General features: G+C 45.2%; 1 protein-coding gene across 5 annotated transcripts in view; it reads right to left on the bottom strand.

The window, feature by feature from the left end:
* Window positions 1-6885: 6885 nt before the first annotated feature.
* Window positions 6886-15213, bottom strand: part of SLC7A10 (solute carrier family 7 member 10) — a 40318-nt gene continuing 31990 nt past the window's right edge. For 2 of the 5 annotated variants that reach the window (XM_038148483.1, XM_038148482.1), the window contains exons 6-11: window positions 13646-13769; window positions 13446-13549; window positions 12332-12428; window positions 8621-8770; window positions 8172-8349; window positions 6886-7229 (exon numbers count right to left, since the gene is read on the bottom strand). In XM_038148483.1, the coding sequence (XP_038004411.1) occupies window positions 7087-7229; window positions 8172-8349; window positions 8621-8770; window positions 12332-12428; window positions 13446-13549; window positions 13646-13769 (796 nt within the window). In that variant the 3' untranslated portion in view covers window positions 6886-7086. Of the gene's footprint in view, window positions 7230-7748; window positions 8350-8620; window positions 8771-12331; window positions 12429-13445; window positions 13550-13645; window positions 13770-15213 lie in introns of those variants that run through there. The other 3 variants (XM_038148481.1, XM_038148480.1, XM_038148484.1) reach the window with 2 other exon arrangements.

Raw genomic sequence — 15213 nt, 5'->3', positions numbered from 1 at the left:
GACTTTGGCCTACTAAAATGTAATACAGAAGAATTAAATAAAAGTGATTTCTTTTTTCCTCTTCTATTGCAAATTGGTTTTGTACTGTGCATTCCCGAGTTAGAAGATTCAAATTCTTGAGGGCATTAATCCCAGGAAGGGCTTGTGGCAAAATGCATAACTAGAGCTGTAGTTGCATTAAATAAATACTGCTCAGTATTTTTTCCAGGTGCTTCTGTGATCAGAACTCATTCCATCAAGGAAAATGTAATTTTGAAAGAGATCTTGCTTCCCTAGCATTTGTAAACATTTTGAGTACATTCCACTTTTGCAAGGCCGTGTACTGTAGGCATTGCACTGCCAGAGTTATTTCCATCAAAGGCTACAGGTTTTATTGGTTTGTTTGTTTGTTTTGTGGTTTTTTTGGGGTTTTTTTTGTTTTTTTGTCTAAAGGTAATTTTAAATCCATAGCCTTGTATGTGTAAGGTAGTTAAGTGCAGCTAGGAGAAAGATTAAAGGTTTATATTGTGTAGATATAAAGGACCTTAGAAATACATGTATATTTATTTCTGTTACAGAAAAATATTTCTGTAATAAAATAATGCTGATCATGCCATGCCTTAAACCATCACCATTATAAGGCTCATAAAATTGAAATATGTACTTCAGAGTACTGCTATATTTTGGGAGCAGCCCTGAACAGCTAAGATGTGTAACTTCACATTATTTCTTACATGTATCATACATATTTTATGTATTGATTTGGTAACTCAGGGAAAATTTTCCTGAGAAGGTTTTACTTTTAGAAACTTAAAAAAGTCCAGGTTAATGAAAAATTGATGTTGCACCATACAGAAGTATTCACAGCCCTCATTACTGGACTGTATACAGCTTTGCATCAATGAGAAGTACAAACCTGGCGCTTTTTGTGAGCACTGACTGCTGTGTGCTCAGGGCAGTTTCCTCTCTTAGCCAACTCCTTGGAAGGGAAGAGCCACAATTTCAGTATTAATTTTGCAGAAGAAATCTCTGTGTTTGCACTGTGAGCACAAAGAGGTGCACTGCAGTGCCCTGGAATGTCAAAACCTGTGTAAATCACAAAGTCTGCCTCGGTGTGTGCCTGCCCTTCTGCCATCTCTTGTGAGTGTGAAACAGGGAATCAACTATCCTGAACTGTGCCTTCAAGGATGGTTCAGTTCTGGTTCATATAAGCTGCCTCCTCGTATTCAGAACTTCCTAAATTAGAAAAAAAGTGGAAATACAACACTTTAAAGACTACACAAGCTTAAGTTAATCAGCTAGTAAACATGTTAAAATTTTTGTTACTTCAACAATGTTTTTCTGCACTCTTTAAAGATTTTTTTTTGTCGACAGGAAACAAAGTGTTTAAGTTGTGTGGTTGGTTTTGGTGTTTTTAAGATTTGAAATTCCCCTGTCCAAGCAAGCCAAAAAAAACCCCCCTCAACCCTTCTAAAAAAAGCCCTTTGCCAAAAACCCCCTCTGAACAGAGAAGAATAGCTACTGGTTTAAAAAGAATGCAAGCTCATAAGCAGCATAAAGGGCAAAAGTGATTCCCCTAATATTTCCTCTACTGCTGTTAAAGCAGGGAATATTTCTGTTGGAAATTCTGGTGCCTTCCTGCTTGTCTATTACTCTGCAACATCCCTTAAGCATACTTGTTCTCTGTTCTTTTTGGCTTTTTTGTTTGTTTTTAATTTGTGTTGTATATATTAATTTAGTTACAGCATTTTACCATGGTGTGTGTGCAGGCGTATGAGTCAGGTGTGGTATCATGTTTGTCAGTGTCTACTGCTGCTTCCTGGACTGCTGAGCAAGATACTGAGCAAGAAGGATGCTGGGCATCACTGTGCTTTGCCTTGCTTTGGAACTCTTAATTTTTAATAAAATTTGACATAACCCAGAGCCTGTGGGTTCCTGACTGTCACTCTTAACACCCAAGCTTGAGGATTCCTAAACTCTGCTCTCTTAGACTGACCCATGACTCCATGTGTGGACATGAATTTGGTGGGGGAGGGTGTATTTTGGTTTGGTTTGTACCTCTGGGGGTTTTTTTATCATCTGCTTTTTCTGGTAGCTGAAGCTGGTCACAGGAATATCACTTTTTAAATAATGTGTGTGAAATCTTGGCACTAGGAAATTCTCTGTTGTATACAGCTGCCTTTGATGTGTGTGTATGCATCTATCCCAACTAAAAAAAAGGAAGCCCTGAAGTGTATGACTGTTAGAGTGGTTAAAAAATAATTTCTGAAGTACAGCCTCCAATGCTTGTTTTACTGATGCTTTTCCTTCCCCTTATCTTAGAGCTACTCCTTGCTCTGTCCTGCTCTTTTTCAGGAGAAGGTGAAGGCTGAGTTGTTTTGTCTTGACTGTGTTCCACAGACTTGGAAATCTTTATTTGTGTTGAAGAGAATTGGACAGACTTCAGGATGGTCCCAGATGATGGAGGATGGAAGGAGCCAGCTTGATGCAGAGGGACACTACCTTCTAGCCTAGCAGAAAGGCTTGGCTTTGCTGTGCTTTGGTTTTGTTTTGCCATGAGATGCTCATTCAGCTGCAGTGGCAGAAGCATTAATGTTTCAAACCCTACCATCATCCCCTGATGTGAGGCTGAAATGAGAATAACCCGTGAGATGGAAATAGAGTCAGAAATGATACTTGAGTGTTTTGACAGCCTGTGCAGTACAACAGACATGTCTTACAGCAAACCAAGGGCCACGCTTGAGAAGCCTGAAGGAAATTGGGTCCTTTTTAATCAGACCTTTCTCTGAGAGGAAAAACTGCTTTTGCTTATTTAAGATTTTTGGACTTGGCTGGAAGTTGAGTTTGAATCTCCCAGGCAAGTGCTGGGATTTAAAATCTGGTACAAATAGCTGTCTGAACCTGAGCCTTGCAGGCAGCACACCTCGTGGCCTGTCCTTTGTCAGTCTGTCACCCTAGCAAACAGCTCAGTGAGCTGTTCTTCCCTCTTCAGGTTCTGGCTCTTGTGTTCTTGGCTGCAGGGATTCAATGGTTACCCAGGCTGAGGTGAGTGCTGGAGGTTTCCATTTTATTCCCTTTCATTCTGTGTGTTCCCTGCTTTATGATGCCCTCTGGATCTCCCTCCCTTCTATGGCTGTCTCTTACTGTAGGACTTCAGGACAAATTTGGTTTTGGCCTTTCAGCATCTTCTTACTCACTTTCTAATCCTGCTTCTTGGATTTTCCTTTTCCTTTTTCCAAGTGCAGAATTTTCTCATTGAAGATAGAGCACTGGTGAGAGGTGTCAAGCACCAAGGACAGGAGGTTTAAAAACCAGAGTTTGGTTTGCCTGTACTCACAGCTGGAGGTGGAGACAGGGCACAACTCTCTGAACTCTAAAGCTTTAGGAAAAGACAAATTCTAAGCAAAGTTTACTCGTCATTTTTCTTTCAATATCTCTCAAAGAACTCCTCAGCAGGGGAATAACTGTGAGCAGTTTCTGATTTGGTTCTTGGTACAGAGGGGATGGAAACCAAATTCATTTTTCTCAAGGTTTAGCAGTAAGTGAAAGATGAGAAATCCTTTGACAAAGGCCTCTAAGATGAAGTGTGGGACAGCATGTCTGTCGGGGGCTGGTTGGTTGTTCATTTGTTGTCTTTCCTGTGAAGGTGAATTATTTTGTTTAATTCAGCTCTCAGCACGTTTCTCTCACAGCATTAGCTTGTTTGGAGCTGGGCTGTGGCTGTGGCTCTGTCCTGTGCTCCCCAGCCCACCCCAGCACGTCCCCAGGCAAAGGCAGCCTCCCCTGGGGCCACCAGCCCCTGTCCTGAGGCTGACACCTGCAGCAGGGCTTGTGCTCTCAGAGGAGATGCAGCCTGGTAATGGGATCTGCTCTGCATGCTTCTGGATACGTTTTGGAAAGGTGCTCCCAAGTCAGATGTGTTATTAAACACACAGGGACTCCTCTGTCCTTAAGGGGAGGAAGGCTCTGAACAGAAACAGCACAACATTCCCCAGGTGGGCCTGTTTCTTCAGAGCTGCATTCCGTGTTCCTTGTGGGCCCTTCCAGCTCAGGATAGTCTGTGAGTCTCAACCCCTGATCCTTCTGAGATCAAGCTCTTCTGCTTTATGTACTAATGGGAATGCAAGACAATAAATTCCTTAATCAAGTTTTTGAAAATGCTTGAGGGTGGCCAAGCCAGCAGAAGCTCTGTCTCATTGTCCCTGTGCTTCCCAACAGTGCCCACTCAGCTCCTGGAATTTTATCTTCTCCTCTTCTCTCTTGCAAAGCATGCAGCACAGTGATGATGTATCTGTTGCCACTGTTTTCAACCCTGTGATAAATCAGGTAAGAATAATCCAATCCATTTTTTACTGCCTTTGCCTTAGGCTGACTTACAGGTGATACTCCCAGAGTATTTTCTGCATTACAGCCCCTAGTATTTTATGCTACATAAATACAATGGCACATAATATATAGGCTTATATGGTACTGCATTGCTATTTAAGCTTTATTTGAACTCCTTTCTGTTGGAAGCAGCTTGCCTTTCTGTATCAAGTACCACAGTACTCTCATCGTGCTGCTAGTGTCAGCTGTTTCAAGGCTTTTTCTTCAGTGGGCTTTAAAATACTAGTAATTATGTCTCCTGTGGGGCTAGTTGCTTTGTCTTTAGGAAAAATCTCTCTCATATGGATTGAGTGTGCTGCCAAATTTCATTTAGCATATGAATTTAAATTTCTAATTCTGTACATTGATTTCTGTGGTTAGAAATTCTACACATTAGGCAGTAACCTTTGCAAAGCCTTTAATGTATGTGATGGGAGCAGAGATGAAGCTGTTCCTAAAAATGAAACACCGTGGAACACTTTCTGGGGATTGGCATGTAATTCAAAGATGAGGTCTAGTAAATCATCCTGTTCTAAATTAAGCCTTCTGATTTAAGGCCAAATGTTCCTTTTCAAGTATGTCAGTATAACCAGGGAAAACTTGAGCCAAAATCAATTAACAATTATGAGGAATTTGTTCTTTAATTTTGCTTTTGATTTCCTTATATAACAGCCAAGAAAAGCCTTGGTAGCTGTTGCAGCATTACTACTATTGCTATTATTATTACTTTTCTCATTACCATACAGACTTGTCCCAAGTGCTGCAGTTTCCTTGCTGGCTGATTTCCATACCTTAATTGTTTAAACAAACAAAAATAAACCCATGCCTAAACTTAGCAGTTCTGAAAGCAATCAGTATTTCTGATGCTGTGATACATTTCGTTTTCCCACTAGCTAGAAAAGGTATTGAAAGAATTAAGCAGTTGGAAATTATACCTCAGAAAGTGGATTTGGAGCTATGGAAAAGGAGATTTAATCATGGGAGCCTCTGACATTAGTTAAAGGTTCAGGTGCTGCTTAGCCACAGGGAGGTCTGCTCTGAACTTTTTTTTTAAAAGCAAGCTGAATATTTATGATTTCAATTAACAAACTATATATTCATACTATTATTTAAAATGTAGACTCTTTACATGTGTGCACATATACACACAAAACCTCACCTTTTTGTCTAGCTAAATATGTATTTTAATCTCTTACAGTTAACAGCTTTATACAAAGAGAAGAATGTAAGCTGTGACTCTTTTTAGTGTCTGCTATCTGAAAGATGGAGATGAATAGAATTTTAATATATAGACATTATTATTATATTACAAAAGTATTTCTGAATAATTAACTAAGATAATGAATCCATAATTTTTGTGCCAGGGCCATGGAAGGATACTTTTAAAATTACATTCAGATGTAATTTTGGCTGTTACCAAGGCTACTGAATGTGATAGGTTTTGTTTTCAAATACTGAGAAAGAATAGTAGCTCAGAGCTGTTCTCACATTTTGCATTTTTAGAAGGTTCTCTGGTGTGAAAGTGGCCATACTGCTACAGCAGCAAATCTCTATATATTAATTAAGTGTACGAATGAGATTTTTTTCCCCTAGTGTATGGCACAAATAAAATAAGCAAAACACTTTCTGAGGAGCATCTGATGTGTGAGTGATACTTGGCTGAGCCCAGCTGGAAAGGGGAATTGGTCTCTGGAGCAACGTGGCACCCCCTGACACCTGTCAAGAGACAGGAGGAGCATCAGGGACCTCTCCTGGGTTTCCCTTGAGCTCCACTGCTGAGCCTGCTGCAAACCTCTCCACGACTCCATCCTCCCCAGCAGCGCCTGGATCAGGCTGAGCTTCCTGCAGGAGCTCCTGGATCAGGCTGAGCTTCCTGCAGGAGCTCCTGGATCAGGCTGAGCTTCCTGCAGGAGCTCCTGGATCAGGCTGAGCTTCCTGCAGGTGCTCCTGGATCAGGCTGAGCTTCCTGCAGGAGCTCCTGGGTGCTGCAGGAACCCCCTCCACCTCTACAACACCGCTTCCAAACTGAGACACTTGAGATTTACATCCCTGCAAAACTGAGATTCCTGAGATTTAGACCACTGCAAAGCTGAGATACTTGAGATTTGGATCTCTACAAAGCTGAGATATCTGAGATTTGGATCACTACTTCTGTACCTTTTTCCTGTGTCACAGAACGATGCTGGAGGCTGCAGGTGGTTGGTGCTGTGGGTTTTACTCTGCAGTCTGTGCTTGGTGCAGCCCTGGCTGTGCTGCTCTGCAGAGCTGGGCTGGGGATGCTCCTCCAGGTGTCTGGAGGGGTGATCCTTTGGGTTGTACCTTCCTGGGCAAACCCCACCCAGGGACAGCAAGAGGTCTCCTTGCTTTCTCTTGATTACTGTACTTTGATTTGGTGTTGGGAGCTGCCCTAGTTTTGAAATGCCTAAATTTGTGTGTCTCTGGTGGACCCTCATGGTGACTACAATCAGTATTCCAGAGCTGTGTCTGTGCTGCTTTCCCCTGCTGAGCAAGAACGCTGCCAGAAAAAAACCCAACCAGCTCCTTATTTTACATTTTATTTCTTTTCTTTTTTTTTTCCTTTTTTCTTTTTTTTTCTTAGGGAATAACTAAAAGCTACAGAGGCCATAAAGGATGTAGCTCATTTTATGGGCTTTACTATTGATGCTCTAAAACAACTTTTTTTATTTCCAGAAAAACTTTTTTTTTCAAAAATCAGCATGTAAACAAGAAGCCACTTCAGCCTCAAAGGCCACGCTGCTGTGATTTCCTCACTGCTGTGTCGCTCACCAGCCGCCAGGAGTGGGAGGAGGAGGCCTCCTCCTCTGCACCTCCACACTGAGGGTACACCACAAAACACAGCTTCTGCCCCCAGCACGTCAGGGACTCTGCAGGGAGCAAATCACCAGGGTTAGTGGGTGCCTCACGGGGCGCCTGAGCTCCTCTAAACAAACGTGGGTGGCTGGAGCAATGGCACGAGGGAAGGAGCTGCACAGCCCTGCTGCCCCCTGACTGCCCCTCCAGCCCTTCTCCCTCCAGCCCAGGCACCAGAGTGCTCCTGGAGCAGGGGCAGAGCAAGGTGGGACAGCTTTAGGGACAGCTTTAGGGACACCTTTAGGGACACCTTTCCCCAGCCCCTCACAGAGCTGCCCGTGCTGCCCATGGCAGGGATGGGATGGGATGGGATGGGATGGGATGGGATGGGGATGGCATGGCATGGCTGCCAGCCCTCCTGGCACTGTGTCAGCCTGGCTGCAGTGACCACTGGCCGTGGGGAGCTGCTGGCAGTGGAGCCAAGTGCAGCTGACAGAAACCCTCCAGTGAGAGCAGAGGGCTGCAGTGTGCTCGTTTGCAAGTCCTCCCCTTGGAGCAGAGTGATTAAACATCAAGCACAACCAAAACATAGGAGACTCTTTGCAGTTTCAATTTTATATGAGGGGTAATGTAAGTCTTCACAAGAAACATTTGAGTATGAGATAGTTCATCATGTCACAGAGGAAGGAGGCAGGGCAAAGGTCACACAAACTCCTCAGTCCCTTGGTGACTGCTCTTTTGTCTGTGTGTGTAAAGTGACACCCCGAGTATTTGCTGGGGCAGGCTGCTGGGAGCAAGCTGAGGGCATGGGCACAGAGCCATGAGAGGAGTTAAATGTACCCAGGGGCTGGCAAAACAGCTGCCCAAAGCAAAGCAGGGCCTGGCCACTCTGTGCCCAGGGGCTGCCCCTGGCTGTGAGGGGTGGCCAGCCTCCTCGGGGCAGTTCCCTGGCTGGTTTGGTGCCAGCATGGCCGAGTTGAACAGGGAGGGCAGGGAGGCACGTGGTGCTGGCTTACCTATTAGCCTATTTACACACTTTGGTTTATTTCTCCAGTAGACTCCAAGGAAGAACACTGGCACTCCAGTTAGAATGATAATGAGTCCAACCCCACAGACGACGGGCTCGGAGTACAAGCTGAAGACCAGCAGAAAGGCCCAGAACGCCAGGTAAGTGATGGGGATGAGGAGGTTCACCTGCCAGGAGAGAGCAGAGCAGAGCAGGACTGTGCAGAGCAGCAGCAGTGGCTGAGGGCTTGTGGGGGGCTGCAGGCAGGGCAGGCTCCAGGCCCCCCAGGCTGCGTCCCCTTCCCTCCACCACTGTTCTCCTCTCTGCCCATCCCAACAAGTTCACAAGAGATGTGCCTGTGTATCCTTCTGTTACACTAATGGCACTTTGGGACATGGTCTGGGAGGTGTTCCCATCCCACCCTGTTGCAACCAAGAAATTGAGCTGTAACAGTGTCACCTTGATAGGTCTGAAGATTTTGGGTTTCTTCCAGCGTAAAACAATCAGGCCTATAATTGTCACTCCGTAGCAGAGGTAGTTAATGAAGGACACGTAGTTGATTAGCGTGTATGTGTCTCCAACAAGCATGATGATGAGTGTGGCCAAACACTGCAAAGAGAGAAGCACAGCCTTCTTCAGCCATTACTAGAAAAAGGTAGCTTAAAAACAACAAGACCAAGCAAAAATCCCATTAAAGCATTGAAAATCCCTTTCTTTGTGGCACCTGCTGGGTGTGTGCTGCTTCCTGGGGCTCTGTTCCTTATCCCAGGGCTGTGCCACCAGGGCTGGAGCTAAATGGGTATTTAGGGTGATTTGGGGCATGCTGAAGGCAGAGGCTAGAGGGTCTGTTTAAAAATACCCTGGGGGGCTGGCACAGGTGTCTGTGCTGCCCACGACTAGGCAGGCAGGGCTGGGAAGGCTGGCAAAGCTCCCACTCCACCTTTTCTGTGAAGTGTTTCAAGAGCTATTGAACCTTGTGCTGAGGACTCCAGGTGAAGGGTTTCTTAGACTCAACATGTTGTGTTTCGGGCACCATGTGGTTGCAGGTGCTCTGCACATTATAAAGAATTAGAGGTTTGCCCTTTCCCCTGCTGGCTCATGTCACAGCTGATCAGCATCATGAATCTTATGAGCATTACTAATGTTTGGAAACTGGCAGATGGATGGTGGACATTTCCATGCTTTTGCTTGCTTTTTTGAACTCTGTGTCTGCCTGATGCTGACACGGAATTGATTTTCACCGGTTTTGCTTTTATATTCTCTCTGTATTCAGTACACATGCATTTGTAGAGCTGTAGCCTATTGCAGTATTCATAGCTGGCTTTTTACCTGCTATATTAGACAGAAGGACAAAATAAATTCACCTGTGGCTCCAAGCTGGGGGGTCCAAGTTTAGATTTTCTGGGAAGCCAAGGTTGAAAGCAGCTCTCTCGAGACACACTTTCATTAACATTAGCTCCTGTCTAATTGAGGGGGGGATTGAAAGGGTTGAACTAAGGGGGAATTATCATTTATGCCTCTAATTGGGGTTTATTGTCAGTTATGCTAATTTGCTAAACGTATAGAAATTGTATGCACTTGGTGTTACGTGTGCATCTTTGTGGCTTTCCAGCGAGTTGGGCACCTAAGGATCCTTGAAAAGGTAACTGCTCTTTAGCACCTGTGTCTACTTTGTGATTTTAGGACCAGCAAAAAGGCATCAACACTGCAGACCCAGGAGAGTTGAGCTGGGAGCCAGGGCACTGCTCCTTGAGCTCCCCACCCCCTCTGGTACCACAGGGGCTGAGCATTCACCTGCACAAAATACCAGTGCAGTGAACACTGGGGCCCAGAGCCTCAGGGGAACAAATATCCACATCCCTCCAGAGAGTGCTCCAGATTTGGTTCCTGTTGATCCAGGCTCCCTTTGTGCTTCTGTCCCTGTTTTCTTCATCAGCTGCTCCAATAGTAAATTCCTCCCAGGAGAGAAGGTTTCTGCACCTCCAGCAAAGGAACTAAGCACCACCACAGCCAAACACCCTGCTGGTCCCTCTGTTCCCCTTTTCAAAGCCTTGCAGGCTTGGCAGGGGGATTTCAACACCTTGACTGACCACAAAATGGATTTAAAATTGGGCACCATCCCATATTGCTGCCATATAACATGGTCTCTGCTCTCCCCTGCACTGTGTCACAGTGTCCAACTCTCTGCTGCCACCGAGGGCTTTGCAGGGGTGTCACCTGGAGGGGCAAGAATCCACGTGTGGGTGACACTGGTGTGTCAGATCCACTCACAGGGTGGGTGCCATCCCCTCGTGGCTGAAGAGGGGGTGCTGCCCTCCAGCTGGCCTGACCACAGGGCGGGCAGCCACTCCCCCCATCCTGCCAAAAAACTGCAGCCCAAATTTTACATTTAGCTTGGCCCCTTGATTTTTGGGAGTAAAATAGTAAATCAGTAAAAATAAAGGTCTCACTGGTGGTGTTGAAAGAGCCATTCTTGATGCACAAACAAACTGCTCTCCATGCAGAGAGCTAGGTGTGATTCCATGGAAGAGACAACAAACATGCTGTATCAATTATTAGGTTTGCCTAAAGTGTGGCCCTGTTTGCTGTTGTAGCTGCCTACACTATATGATCAGCATCTTTCTATTTGTTAAGAAATAAATATTTCCTGGCAGCATTTGGTGTGCACTGAGCTGCATTAAAACACCTTCAAATGATGAATTAATGTGCCAGGCTGGTTCTGTGATTTGCACTGGGACTCAAGGGGGGGTGGCATGGCATGGATCAGCCAGCTCCACAGGCAGCCTGCTCTTGTTGGGGCTGTTCTACAGAGAAGCAGCCTCTGACACTCAGCTGTTTTTTCAGCTGATGTATTTTTAAGGACAAAGAAGTTCTGCCCCTGTAGAACACAGGATCCCATCCCGTGATGGCTGCCCAGGGCAGTTTACCCCAAACTTTCAATGGGCAATACACAAGATGTTTGTGAGGGGGCACTGAGCCCCAGGAATGCCATAAAACCTCAACAAAATGCACATTTTGTCATAAAAGTGGAACGAGCTTTTACTTATTTGGTGAAATTGTGTATGTGTGTATTGTGCCAGAATTGCTGCTAGAGCCAGGAGACATGTAAGCATGCATCTTTCTAGTGCTTCTGGGGTCAAACCCTCGTGGTTTTGATATCAGTGGCAAATCTGTAGTTGGCAGCCATTGATCAGCCAAGATTTCAAGCAAATGCCCTTTGGGAATTCCTTTGCTTGGGCCCTGTGGCCATGGACAGCAGCAGCACAAATCATTTTCCTCTTTGTCAGCTTCTATGCCACAGTAAAACCCTTCACACATTCCAGTTGCACTGTCAATAAAAGAACACAAAGCTCTTTGTTTTGAATAATAACTTCCCTAAGTCGTCAGTGTTCTGGAAATTTCTGCTGTCTAAAAAGTGAGGGGAGTCTTTTTCCCGTGGAGCACACCAGGAGCTGGACCCCCAGCACTCCTCACAGCTGCCCCTTGGTGTCTGGCCTTTGCAGGTGACCTCTTGTCTGCCTGAGGTGCCATTCAGCAGATTCCCTACTGTGATCATTGTCCCTGCTTAATTTCTTGGCCTGTGGAAAGAAATACCCTGTGACTGTCAGAAAACTGCCTGGCTACCCCTCACAAGGTGTCTTGGTTGGTGAAAGTAATTTTAGGAGCACTTTGTCCTTTCCTGGGACCCCCCAGATCTCTGCCTTTGGTGGCAGGACCTAAAGCTGCCTTGCTGGAGTGGGGTTAGGGCCATGGAGGCTTCCAAATGCTGGTGGGAAGCAGGCAACGTTGGTTTGAGGAACTTGTCTGCTCTTAAATGAAATATCTCTGTTTCAGAAGCCAGTCTCTTGCTGCAGGAACAAGAGTTAATGACTTACACTGCAACTCAGGTTATGAGGGAACCCTTCAGGTGCTGAGGGGACTGGGAGGAGGAGGAGGAGGAGGAGGAGGAGGAGGAGGAGGAGGAGGAGTTATTTCTGAGGCTGAAGGCTGCTTCTCTCTGGGGAGATGGAGCTGCTCAGCTGGCACCTACCAGCTGCCATTCAGGGTGAATGAATGGCACCCCACTTCTCCTCTCCTGGGGTAAAACCACTTCTCAAGGGTTTTTCCAGCTCACCTCTCCGTGGTTTAGTGTTCCTAAAAGCAGGTGACAGAGCAGGGATAGTAACTTACACAGATGAGAAGGGCAGGGATGGGTGTGCAGTTCTTGACGTGGATCATGGCCAGCAAACTTGGCAAGTGGCCTTCCCGAGCACCAGAGAAACACAACCTGCAAATAAGAAGGGTAATGATGAACCCACAGGGTGTGCAACAGCCTGTCCAGTCCCTAGTCACACAACACCTCTTATCTCAACCACCTGCTCTGGTCTTCTCATGGAAAGGAGCTGTGGCTGCAGCTGCAGAGGCAGCTGGAGACTGGGGAAAGGTATTTAAGCTGAACCCTGCAGTGTACAAGGCCTTTAACAGCTAATGTCTCCTGGGAGCACGCCTGCTCTGAGATGCCAAAATACGCCCAAGGACTATCTGCTGGCCAGCATTGTCTCTTTACCCAGTGAGGGGTGGTGGCTCTGAAGGTTGTGTAGGCATTTACAGTGCCAAAAGGGGTTTGGATAAGGTTTAACATGCCTTAGCTTTTCACTTTCAAGTGTATAGCCTGTTACATATGTACTCCAATTCATTGCATTCCATCATACCCGTGAAAGGGTTGGGATAAATAATTTTCCCAAGGTACTTCAGCTGTTTCCTCAAAAAACTTTATAATTTCTAAATTAAATTCAGACAGGTCAGTGATTATAAACAGACTTTATTGATTACAATCTTACAGACTTTACAGATTCTGGCCCAGCTATCAGCAGTATGCATGCAAAGCATCTTGCTTGAAAGGAGATTTTCCAGCATTAAAGTGCCTGTAGCTGAGTGCAGCACCAGGCCCTAAAACTCCTCCTTGAGCAAAGCACAGTTTAGCTGTGAGCTACTGGAACTTTATTGACATTAAATTACTTTGGTTCCATGCTAAAGCTGTGTTTGGCTCTTGCTGTGAATTATTCCACATCTGCAAACACTTTCAATAACTCATGAGGATTAATTTGCAAGAAATTTCATGATTCAATATTACATTTGCCGATTCGAAACAGAATAATTCATAACTGATTGTATCCAACACACCCAACAACAAACTCATTCTCTACAACATCCAAAATGTTTAGCTAGCATTTCTCTAGCAAATGCAATTAAAACAGCCCCTCCCCAAATTAGATAACGTTCATAAAATTGTACTCCATCTAACCTTGATGAGGTAAAAAGGTATCCATTTATTCCTCCAAATGTAGATAGGGCCACTGAGACTGGCATAACCCAGGAAAAATAGCCCAGTAACTTTTCACCAAATGTCTAAAGCAACAGAAGGCAGAGAAACTGAAACACACTGCAAAGCACAGCACTGAAATCAAAGTGTGTTTGGTACATCCAGGGAATGGTTTTACTTACTACCGCCACAGCGTTGGAGGACAAGAGCTCTTGGGGAGACATGGCAGTGAAATATGCAATGTTGGTGAACGTGTACACAAATGTCACCAATGGGATGGATATGAATATGGCACGAGGCAGGTTCCTAATAAGAGAAGTGGGAGGGTAGGTGAGAAATCACAATCATGCACAGCGAGACCACGACAGCGGTGTGGGGCCCGGGGCGGTCACTCCCCTGGGTGGGTGCCCTGGCTGTTTCTCTGGGGGAAGCAGAGCTTCCCCCAGCCCTCTGACCACTGCAGCTTACAGAAGGCTGGAATGAAACGCTGTGTCTGCAGGGAGCTCCAGGGGACAGTACCACGAGCTCCCTTGGGGCTCTTGACTGGGACTGGGACAGGCTGGTACTGAAAAATGAAACATCCATTTCCCAAAAGCCCTGGGGACAGGCACCCTGGTGGAATAAAATGTCTTGCTTTGCTTTACCTTCACCTGCTCTGAAAAGGAAGGGGATCCTGTTGTTCAGCTGCTGCCCTGGCCCATTGTGTACCCTAAACCTGGTCAGGTCAACTTTACAACTTGCAGTAGTAGATGTACTTGATCTCCAACCCAGAGACCTTCCTAGAGGTGCACACCTGAGCTGTTCTGTATATAACATTATGCATTTTTCTCTCTGTGTCAGATTTGGGAAAAAAGGTTTCAGAAAGCATGTTTAACCATGTGAATTTGAATAGATTTAGTGAAAGGAGAAAGTGGTTTTGGTTATTCAATTTTTTTAATACTTTAATTTCTCCACTAAGGCTGCAACAATAACTAAAAAAAAAAAAGGCCATTTGCTCCATTCTCTCTTTATTTCTCAACTAAGGCCATATTTACCTTGTTTAAGTAATAACTTTTTTATTATTCAGCTTTGAAATCATGGTCGTCCATTAAAATATTGTTGTTTAATAAGGAAACATACTACCACACTTTCTTTCTTTTTGCCAAGATCTCTGGGCATACACTTTGCCACTCACTGGTGTGCAGAGATGCTCATAAGGCTGTAGCTTTAAGTCATTCCCATCCAAGCTGTAACAGCTTACATTTCTTGTTGTTTAATTGCTGTGTGCACAGGATGCCCAGAAGTAACTAATGCTCCAAGAGCTGCTCTTGACATTTGCCATTCCACTTTATTAACTCAGAAATGTTGAAACATTTGAGCTTTGCTGAACTAAAATTCCCTTTCCCTTCAGCCTTCTCGGGCTGCTTGAGATAAATCCTTTCCAAGCCCTGCCCACAGCCAGGATCAGCAGTACCCAGGGTAAGCTGGCTTGGCAGGAGGGTGCCCACAGCTCTGCTGGGGCACAGAGTGCCACTTTCACTGCACAACTGATCTTCTCTTTCAGGTGTCTGTGGGAGAGCTTTGGGTGAAAAAGCAAAGCAACTTCCAGGATGATTCAACTATTTTATGACAAAGAAGATTCTTCCTGTAGATACTTGTGTGGTTATGGAAGGTTGAACATGATTGAATAGTGGCATAAAGATACTGCCTTGTCTGCGGGCTGCTTTGTTCAGTTCTCAACTAATTCCAGTGTTTCTGGAGCTTGCCTGCT

Source organism: Motacilla alba, chromosome 11 (genome assembly GCF_015832195.1).
Source record: "Motacilla alba alba isolate MOTALB_02 chromosome 11, Motacilla_alba_V1.0_pri, whole genome shotgun sequence".
Lineage (NCBI taxonomy): Eukaryota > Metazoa > Chordata > Aves > Passeriformes > Motacillidae > Motacilla > Motacilla alba.
Note: the sequence above shows the minus strand (reverse complement) of the source record. Positions and strands in the feature narration are given on the sequence as shown.